The following is a 10,585-nucleotide window of genomic DNA, read 5'->3' on the forward strand; positions in this document are numbered from 1 at the left end:
TTACCAGCAAGCTTCCTACGATGGTTCTAGACCCTTCCTTCATTCTGACCCAAGCAGGGCTCTAACCGGTTCCTAAACAGTGCTGTTCCAGAAAGTAACTGAAGGGAGGAGCCGCTGGCCAGCTCCACAACATCCACCCCCTCCACCCCGGCCACCGTGCCCCCCACCTTCCACCCTGAGACACCTCCTACCTCAACTGTGATGTGCGCTCAGACCCAGCAGCTTCATTCCTCCACTCCACCCGGCTTTGCCTTGTAATTTCTAAAAAGCCGATTCAGCACATCTGTCAGATGGGCCATGCAAGGGCTTTTGGCAACTCTTGGGGCTCTGTCTCTTCATGAACAGACACTCCCTCCTAGACTAAGACTTGGAGCTGGAAGGTGGGGTAGTAACCACGGGGAAAAGCTCACATTCGCCCATACAAGAATGGCCTGAGTTGGCCCATGGCGACGGGGCACCAGTTTTACAAGGAAAAGTTAATGCTTTCACGCTAATGGTGATAATCATGGGAAATCCATTTTTGAGGCTGGATCTGCTCTGTCAGGATGAATCATCATCTTTGCTTAACATAAAACTGAGCCTGAGAACGGCTTGCCCACCCTTCCACACTGGCCGCTCTTTGCAGAAATCAAGGTACCTGAGCAGTGACAGCCACCCACGCTGGGCGCTATTTCCCCAACGCGTCCTGCTCTGGCAGTTTTAATTCTCCATCCACTTGATTTGTGCATATCCCCCTTCTGTCAACCTGCATCTCGAGACATCGAAATACCCGACCAAATGTGAACCATGAGACTTCCTAATCCGGGATGAAGCTTCTGGGAGAACTGAGCGGCCCAGGATCCGCTCCCCTTTCATGGTGTGCGCGTGCAGGGAAAGGAGGGGTGGGTAGATGTCATTCATACCCTCTATTTTCTGAATCATCTGGGTCGCCCCCGCCCCAAACCGAGCAACTAACTGCCTTGCGATTTCTCAGCTGCGGGAGGAGGAAGCGGCAGGGCCCGGGGGGGCACCGTCTGCCGGGACGTGGAAGGCGGCACGTCCAGGGCCCACGGAGACGCCCGTGCCAACCTTGGCAAGAGCAAGACTTGTCTCCCCCAGCCGCCTCCAACCCTAGCCCTTAGCATATTGTTGAACGTGGTCGAATCAAAAAGGGAATCCAGGCAGGCGCTGGTTGAGTTTGTGAGATTCTGGGGGGAGAAAGAAGCAGGGACTTGGCCAGCCCTGGTGGCCCACCTGCCTGCCACTCTGAACCCAAAATCCAAGGCGGGAACAGACCCTGTGTCACCGCCCCGCAGCGGAACTGGAACCTCCACAGCCTGAGCTTCAATCTTCAAATCTTTGGGAACTCCTGTTTTCCCAATAATTAAAAAACGAGTAAAGCAGAGCGTTCAATGCAATAGTACTCTTTGGACTAAAGCAGAATAACAATAACAGCAACAACGACTGTCCTTTAACCCCACCCGTCCCCAAAATGCAGGGAGCCGAGGCTTGGGGCTTTGCATACTCCTCTGGTCGCCAGGTCCAGCCCCCCGCCGCTCGGACCCTGGGCGGAGGGGCTGGGGTGGCGGGGCTGGGGTGGCGAGGGGGGGGGGGCGTGGCGGGGAGTGGAGCGCACGGGGACTCGGGGAAATCCAGGCGCTCAGGGGTGCTTGGGGCGCTGTGCGGCCCGGGCTCCCCTGGACCTCGAGGGGCGATGGGGGGCGTCGGGGTCCCGGAAAGCCCCGGCTACCGGGGAGGCCCCGCGCGCCCCGCCCGCAGCAGGGGAGGGAGGCCGGGCAGCGAGGTGCCGCCCCCTCCGTAACTTTCTAAATGGCTTTGGGGAAAGAGGCGGAGTGTCGAGTGCGGTTAAAAGGCGTCGCTGGAGCAGGCAGGTGTCGAGGACCCGTAGCGCCCGGCGCGCTCCGCACTCCGGGACTCCCAGCCAGTCGGCGGCGCCCCAGCCCGCAGCGAGCGCGGAGGCGGCCCCGGCCAGGACCGGCCCAGACCCCGCCAGAGCGCCCCGCCGCCACCCGGGACCCCCTCGCCGCCCGCCCCCGGCCCCGCCGAGCGCTCCCTCCCGCACAGGTGAGGCCGCGCCGCAAGTGCGCCCGACTCTCGGCGCCCCGGGGACAGCTAGGGCTGGGGGACCCGGCTCCGGGAGGGACCCCGGGACGGCCTAGGGCCGGGGACCCCGCGCCAGGTGGGACCCCGGGACGGCCTAGGGCCGGGGGACCCCGCGCCAGGTGGGACCCCGGGACGGCCTAGGGCCAAGGGACCCCTCGCCAGGAAGGACGGCCTAGGGCTGGGGGACCCGGCGCCGGGAGGGACCCCGGGACGGCCTAGGGCCGGGGGACCCCGCGCCAGGTGGGACCCCGGGACGGCCTAGGGCCGGGGGACCCCGCGCCAGGTGGGACCCCGGGACGGCCTAGGGCCGGGGGACCCCGCGCCAGGTGGGACCCCGGGACGGCCTAGGGCTAGGGGACCCCTCTCCAGGAAGGACGGCCTAGGGCTGAGGGACCCGGCGCCGGGAGGGACCCCGGGACGGCCTAGGGCCGGGGACCCCGCGCCTGGTGGGACCCCGGGACGGCCTAGGGCCGGGGGACCCCGCGCCAGGTGGGACCCCGGGACGGCCTAGGGCCAGGGGACCCCGCGCCAGGAAGGACGGCCTAGGGCCGGGGGACCCCGCGCCAGGTGGGACCCCGGGACGGCCTAGGGCCGGGGGACCCCGCGCCAGGTGGGACCCCGGGACGGCCTAGGGCCGGGGACCCCGCGCCAGGTGGGACCCCGGGACGGCCTAGGGCCAGGGGACCCCGCGCCAGGAAGGACGGCCGGGACTGGGGGACCCGGCCGCGTCCGGGCAACCCGGATCCCGCGAGCTGGACACGCTCGCTGAGGCCCCTGCGCCGTCCCTGTCCCGGGCGGTCGCGGCAGCAGACCTGGGGCGGGGAGGCGAGGGGCGAGCGCGGACGTCTGGACAGGGAGCGGCTCAGGCCGAGCTCTGAAATTCGAATCGGGCTGCTCGGGCCGGATTTGCAGCAGCGCCGGAGAAGGGGCCGTGGTAACCGAAGCCGGGGCCGTGGCCGGGCTGGGCGCGCGGGGCGGGGGAGGGGACCGTTCCGGCTCAGCGTGACGCGTGTCGAGACCCTCCTGGGGGAGATTCTCGCTCTGCTGCCCGGTCGCCGTAACTGCGGCCACCTGACCTGTTCCGTTGGCCGAAGGATTAGTTCAGAAAGTTGCAGAAAGTCGTGGGCAAAGCAGGAAGCCTTCGCAGCAGGAAACTGACCTTCACCTCCTCGCGCTGCCCTGGGGAGGGAAGTCACTCGGGTCGAGGTCCGGCCGGATTAACTAGCACTCCCTGCCCCCGCGAGCCCGGAGACCTAGACCGCAGCCCGAACCTGAGGTTAGTTTGGTTGCTTGCCTTTTTCCTAAACAGTCAAGAGCGTTTGTCCCCAGGTGGCGTTTCCCAGCTGGAAAGAACGCTTTCAGCACACTTTTTACAGACCAGGTAGCGTGCAGCTGAGAAGCGTGTTCTGTAGGACGGGCCGCGTTAGCCCTTCGGTGCCCCCTCCCTGGCAGGAGGAAATAAGCCCAAAAGGCGTGTGTCCTCCAAGCTTTCCGACAGGCCAGGCGGACACCTAGGACCACGACCATTTACTTGGGACTCTGTCTTGAGATGTGTGGCCACAGCCATGCCCCCATTAGTCCTTTGAGTCTCTTTCAAATCTAGTGTGCGAAGTCACTCACAGCTACAGACACCTGTGAGGGGGTGGGGGCGCTCTGTGGAGAGGTCAACCATCCAAAAAGTAAGGACCGGGAAGAAGGTAAAGGGGTCAAGAGCTCCTTTTGCCTTTTCTGGGACCTGGTGATTCACCCGGTGCCTTCCCCGAAGACCTGAAGCAGCTTCTCAACCCACTTCTGGCCCAACTCCAAACAATGACAGGGTGGTGTGGGCCAGGTAGGAGCCTGCCCATGACCCATCTGCCAGGTCAGGAAAGGCAGGAGGGCAGCTCCCTGGGTGATCTGAATGCCGAGGACAATTCCATCCTGCTTGGCTAGTCCATCCTGACCTATCACCCCTGTCTCTCCTGCAGAGTGCACTGTAATTTGCTCCTTTTCCTAAAAGGATCTTTAAAGCAGATCCTTTAAAGGATCAAGAGCTTTACAAAACGACAGTATTTTTCTCAGCTGATGGTGATTGGACTGGTTTACAAAAGAGCATGTGATCCTTGGTAGCACAGAAGAGGCCAAGGAGTAAGGACCACCCTAGATTTTTAGTCGGACGTATTGACTTAAACCAGGGACAGTTTATTTCGGTGAGTGTTCTGCTCTCCACTCGGTGCTAATGAAGAATCGGACTGTCTAATCTCATGATACTGTTTGGTTAAAAGATGAATTTTGGTTCACCTGAGGACCTCCCAGACAGTCTGTATCTAAAGGATCAGGGCTGAACCCAGACGAAACCACAGTTTCTTCCAGTCGATGTGTCTCTTTGTCAAGCTGAGTAGGTCTAAATGTGTCTCAAGCATATTTCAATCTTCCGTAATTTTTGTGTCTGTGACTCTTCTCCGTGTCTCTCCTGCCTCCTCTGACATGGATGGCGTTGGATGGCTCCGGCCGGATCTTAGTGCCCCACAGCAGTGCCCAAGATGGGACGCAGTGACGAAAGGCATTCGTTCCCAGCTTGCTTAGGAAGTCCATCGGGAAACGGGACCCAACTTGTTCCAAGTGGGGAGAGCGTTATGCTTTTAAGTAAGAGAAGAAGGAGGATTCACTACCAGCTTAGAAGGCGTGGAAAACCGATCACTCACCAGAATTGTGGAGAGGTGGAATCTTGTTTACAAGAGGGGTTGATTGAGACAGCTGGGCTGTAACTATGAATAAATGAAGGCAGTTCACATCCTGGGATGAAGAGAAGGCCACCGTCTCATGGCAGATTGATCACAGGCTTCTCCGAATCCCTTTTCCATGAGTAGCAGGCTTTGGTTCTGAACTTCAATACAGTGACTCATCTTGTAGGGCCGGTGACCGGGGAATCACGGAGTTAAATTTGCTGTCCTTTTTCTTAATGTGCACCTTTAGAAACGCCTCTAAATTAAAACCATGACCCACAATAAAAAATGCACAATTACAGCCGTCACCAAACAGCTGTATCCCTCAGTACTAAACCGGGCAAATCAGTCCCACCCCACCGTGGCAGTGAGGACCACCCATCCAGACACAGGAAGTATGTGCAAAAATCCATGCATGGTGGCTTTCCTCCATGGGGAGACTAATTCTCACCTGTTCCTTTTCATATAGAAAAAGGAAGTGAAGCCTTCTGTGAAATTTTAACCTGGGAGTGCCTCAAATGTAAACTTTACCATCGGTAACAGTCATTTCACTGTTACATCCCAAATCCATGAAAGTGAACCGAAATGTTTTCAAGGAAGGTAGCTCTGCAGGGAGTTGGTCTGTTGGCCTTTAAGGCAAGGCCGGCCGCAGCCAGCCTCGGTCCCGGTGGCACCGTCCAAGACCTGAGGCTAGCGGGCAGAAGGAACAGGCGGGTCCCGTTCAAGTGCTGAGTGACTCGCGCAGTCTGCAGAGTGCAGAGTTCGGTCAGCACTAATTAGTGCCTTTAAGTTAGCAAGTACTTTTGCTGTGGCGCTCCTCCTCCACCCCCCGCATCTCTGTTATGTGCCAAGCACGGGGTGAATTCTTCCCGGGAACACGCTGGTCTTTATTAGACAACACACACGGACACGTTCCAGGTGGTTTGGGAACTATACGTCTAATCCTACAGCGAGCTGGGCTGGTTTTGTTTTCATCGTTTTGGGTGAGGTTGTGTAAGAGTTGGTATTTGCTCGCGAGGAGGTTTAAGAGTGCTCACTTACCGGGGACCCGGAGAAGTGTCCCCAGTTCCGTCCTGACGAGTCATTCCTGTGTTGTGTTCGCTTTGCCTTTTCCAGCACACACGGCCCGGAGGAGATGGATTGGAGCACGCTGCAGACCATTCTGGGGGGCGTCAACAAACACTCCACCAGTATTGGGAAAATCTGGCTCACCGTCCTCTTCATTTTCCGCATTATGATCCTTGTCGTAGCCGCGAAGGAAGTGTGGGGAGATGAGCAAGCCGATTTCGTCTGCAACACTCTGCAGCCTGGGTGCAAAAATGTGTGCTACGATCACTATTTCCCCATCTCTCACATCCGACTCTGGGCTCTCCAGCTGATCTTTGTGTCCACGCCGGCTCTCCTGGTGGCCATGCATGTTGCATACCGGAGACACGAGAAGAAAAGGAAGTTCATTAAGGGGGAGATAAAGAACGAATTTAAGGACATTGAAGAGATCAAAAGCCAGAAGGTCCGTATCGAAGGGTCCCTGTGGTGGACCTACACCAGCAGCATCTTCTTCCGCGTCATCTTTGAAGCAGTCTTCATGTACGTCTTCTACATCATGTACGACGGGTTCTCCATGCAGCGCTTGGTGAAGTGCAACGCGTGGCCTTGTCCCAATACAGTGGACTGCTTTGTTTCCAGGCCCACGGAAAAGACCGTCTTCACGGTTTTCATGATCGCGGTGTCTGGAATTTGCATACTGCTAAATGTCACCGAATTGTGTTATTTGCTAATTAGATATTGTTCTGGAAAGTCCAAAAAACCAGTTTAACGCATTACCCAGCCAGTGGATAAAAGAGAGGGTGAAAAGGAGGAGGCACAGACAGGTGCTTTGCTGTCAAGGCACAGTCACCAGCACTTCCCCGAGATACAGATTCCTATCTTAGACGCAACCATTTGAAACTGCTCTGGATCTCAGTGAAACTCCAGATGCCTCCAACAGAGCTCTCCTCTCCTAAAGCTTGAAAACAAAGGCATGATTCTGTGCCTATACTGATTTTCACTAAAATTAGTTCCAGTGAGGCCCCGAGCCGCTAGGGCTTGTGGGTGTAGGCTGTCTCCTATTTTAAACAAAGGACATCAGCATTTCTTTCTCTTTCTTGGAGGAAAGGAGAGAAACGCCGGGTTCTAAAGAGGATGCTGAGAAGGTTTGCTTGATCTCCTTAAGGGTCTCTTTGCCGTTTTCCCTGAATTAAAGGTGAACATAGAGATTCTTGGTTCTTTTATTCACTTGGGGAGTTTTAGTCTGTAACAAGGGACAGGGTTATCTAACGCTTCAAACTCTGTTGTGCTTTTTTAAGTGAAAACTTTAAAATGGGATAGATGTTCTTTTGATCTGTAAGATGTTCTGAAAACCATGATATGTTCACACTATTTCAAAGGCTCAGACTCTGATATGTAAACGGTGTGCAATTAGATACTGTCATCGAGTTTAAAACAGAGCCTTTCAGTTATGAGTAATTTGCAGCGCCCCTGCGAGGCTGGTGGCCGTATTCATTGTGGTATGTAGCCCGTAAAAGCATTTCAGCCTCTCACACGTGAAACGAACTAGAAGTTCTTAGGGGTGGCTTGTATTAGCAAAGAGCCTTATTTCAAAAACTTAGGTGTAATTTTGCATGCGAAGTACACGCTGGATGGACCACCAGCTACTACTGACTACAGGCTGGGGCAAGCCACCCTCTTTACAGTGTTTGCCCTTTCCATTACTGTGGTCAACAGTGGGAGCACTGATTTAAAGAGGTGGCTTGGGAATGCTTCATTGCCACAGTACAATTTAATGGTGCAGAACAAAATGGGGGGAGTGGTAGTTACTGTTTTTAAAGAATAGATGGAAACAAAATTTTAAAGAATTTAGATGGACTCGAAATTCTCATGATTAAAAATGAGTTTCGTCTACTTCAAAAGTTTGCTTCCCTCTTTAGCATCCAGTTTTCTTAAGTGAAAATAGAATTGGTAGGCATTTGTTTTTAAATAGAAATTAGAGTTTAGATGAATATTTAGGTGTTCTATGGGACAAACTGGACCCTAATATTATCACTGTGCTTGACATGGTTTCCAAAAAATGGTACTCGACATACTTTCATGAGGGTAAACACTTTTCTGTCGCCAACAATAGCACTGTAAAAACATTTTGTAATAATAAATCATAGCTTTAATTACATGCTTGTAACTAAATAATTTTGTAATGTCTCAAATGTCATTTAAAATATTAAATATAATTAATTCGTAAAATAACTATTTAAAATCTCTTACAGTTTTTAATAGAAGAGCAGATTTTATTTTAACCCATAGCCAGTGTTCTATGTTAATATTTTATATTTTTAACACCAACTCGGTAAGTTACCAGGGTGTCCATCCACCATTCTGGGATTCTTCTGCCCGGGTACAGGAAAGCCTCTGTCACCAGAAAGATTGACAGGAGAGGGGGAAAGAATATTTTTGTCCAGCCGCATGCTCACCTCCAACAGGTTTTTGACAAACACACGTGCAGCACGACGTGTGGACTGGATTTGTAACCTGCAGGATGCCAAGTTGGGTTCACGTGACCGGTTTGGCTCCTAGAAGAACCACGGGAGCTGAAAATGTCATTCATGGTGAAGTTCGGCGGAGGCATGAGAAAAATTGTATAAGGGGTCTTTTCTGGGAGATGTACTTTCTGTGTATTTGTAGGTAATCGAATCTGGTCTGATGAAGCTGCTCTGCATTCCTTATTGCCCATTTCTATGGGAAATGAGCCCGTAGGCAGGCCAGCCTGTCCTGTGTGTGGGAGTGCTTGCTGTCTGCGGGCCTGCCTGCCTTCGGGGGCTCTCCCCCAGCCGGCCAACAGCGGCTCCGGCTTTTCAGTAAGAGGAACCTTGAGCCCAAGGACCTCAGCATTTGACACATAAATACTTAGGAATGTTTTTTATGGAGAACCGTATGCCATGCGCTCGCTTTCTAAATGGATTTAAGAGGACAAAAAAAAAAATAGCCAACTTTCATCCAGGTAATAGAAAAGAGAAAAATAGTCCCTGGTCATCTTCCAAAGTGCTCTGCACACAGGCTGTTAAAACGGCACACGATTTTTAAGATAGATGTGTTCATTCTTAGAAGCTGTGAAGGTTATTACTCTCAAGGTTTTAAAAGACTAGACCAAAATAATTCCAGATCACTACTGACCACTTTGAAGAGCTTATAGAGCGGTCTGGCCACATGCCTGAAAATTAGAGCTTGAACTTTGAACATGAGTTTAATCCTCAATACATATCTCGAATTTATCATTTGTGCTAGGTAAGAAAAACCTCTGTTTGGGGTTTTTGGTTTTGGTTTTCAAAAGGGACCACCAAAAGACCCTGGGCCGGCCTGATTGCATCAAGGCCATTGGCCAGCCTCCAGCAGGGCCTCCACACTGGCTGGGCATCCACGTATTTGACCTTGAAAGCTTGTGAAACGGTGGGTGCGGTCCAGCTGCCAATTTATCTGGCACAAGGTTTGCTAGTAAGCTGGCACTCGTGGTCTCAACTCTTCCGTAGATGCACAACTGTCAAAAGGCGGGTGGCAATTGGCAGTGAGTGAATGAGGGCCAACTCAGGAGGATGCAGCCGGTATTCTCCAGGGTGGCCTGGCCCGAGCTGACCATCACTGCTGTCACCAACCTCAGCAGTCAACTAGACAGCAGCAGGCAACGTGCCAAGAGGGGTGTCCGGTGGGTATTGCAAGAGCTCACTTAATTCTCCGGACCTCAGTTCTCTCATCTTACAATGGCCTTACTGGTACTTTCCAAGGTTAATGGCAGCTAAGTAAGACAATTTATGTAAAAGCTTTCTACGTAGTGAAGTGCTAAGTAAAATATTGCCATGCGTGTTCCATGAGATAGATCCCAAGCTGGAAAGATGGTGGGCGGTATTTTAGATAGAAATGACTCAAGCGGAGCTTGACAAACTGGAAGCCGGAAAAAAAAATGGCACATTTATACTAAATCTGATGTAAGCACAATAGAGAGAGAGGAGAGGCTAGGTGCAAAAGTCATGGCATAAAAAGGTAGGGTTACGACAGTTATGTTAGTCTATGATTAAAGAAAAGTCAGCAGGGTCATAAAGCATCCATTCATCTAGTTAGTCTCTGTTACCACGTGTTTTATGCATATGATCTCATTTAATCCTCACAGATACTCTGGCAGTCTTAGGCCTTCGGATAGTATTACTCCTATTGAATGGACCAGGAAGGTGCCTTTCGGGGAGGTAACATATCATACTCAAAGGCCACGAGCAGACAGTCCTATCACACAAAGGGTGTGGGTTGGACTTCCAGAATTCTCCCAGTGCATTTAATTCCTGAAGCTAGTAGCCAACACCACAGGGATGCCCCATCTTCCCCAGTGCTGATAGGGTTAAGAAGAAGTCCTGACTTCTAGAGACACTCATTCCATTCCTGCGCATCTCGAATTATTCATTTACTCAGCCAATATTTACCAAGTGCCAGCGGAGTGCCAGGAACTACTGGGCACCGGGACTGCGAACAAAACAAAATCTCTGCCTTCATGTTGAAGGAGGCAGGCTACAAACAAATCCCTGTCGATTATATATGCTGCAGATAAGTGCAACGGAACTTTCTGTGCATACGGGAACTAGGAAGGGCCAGGGACGATGAGAATCGCTGTTCGATGTAGGGTGGTCAGGGAAGGCCTCTCTGCTAAGAGACATAGGAGAAGCAAGCCAAACGGGTATCTCAGGGACGAGTCATCCAGGAAGAGA

At 53.0% G+C, this 10,585-nt stretch overlaps 1 protein-coding gene across 2 annotated transcripts in view; it reads left to right on the forward strand.

The window, feature by feature from the left end:
- Positions 1-8,087, forward strand: part of GJB2 (gap junction protein beta 2) — a 33,178-nt gene extending 25,091 nt beyond the window's left edge. The window contains exons 1-2 of one of the 2 annotated variants that reach the window (XM_019436483.2): positions 1,844-2,064; positions 5,925-8,087. In XM_019436483.2, coding sequence (XP_019292028.1) covers positions 5,944-6,624 — 681 coding nt within the window. In that variant the 5' untranslated portion in view covers positions 1,844-2,064; positions 5,925-5,943 and the 3' untranslated portion in view covers positions 6,625-8,087. Of the gene's footprint in view, positions 1-1,843; positions 2,065-5,924 lie in introns of those variants that run through there. The other variant, XM_053901120.1, reaches the window with a different exon arrangement.
- Positions 8,088-10,585: the final 2,498 nt, after the last annotated feature.

This window comes from Panthera pardus, unplaced genomic scaffold (genome assembly GCF_024362965.1).
Source record: "Panthera pardus isolate Hobbes unplaced genomic scaffold, ASM2436296v1 HiC_scaffold_1, whole genome shotgun sequence".
Classification (NCBI taxonomy): Eukaryota; Metazoa; Chordata; class Mammalia; order Carnivora; family Felidae; genus Panthera; species Panthera pardus.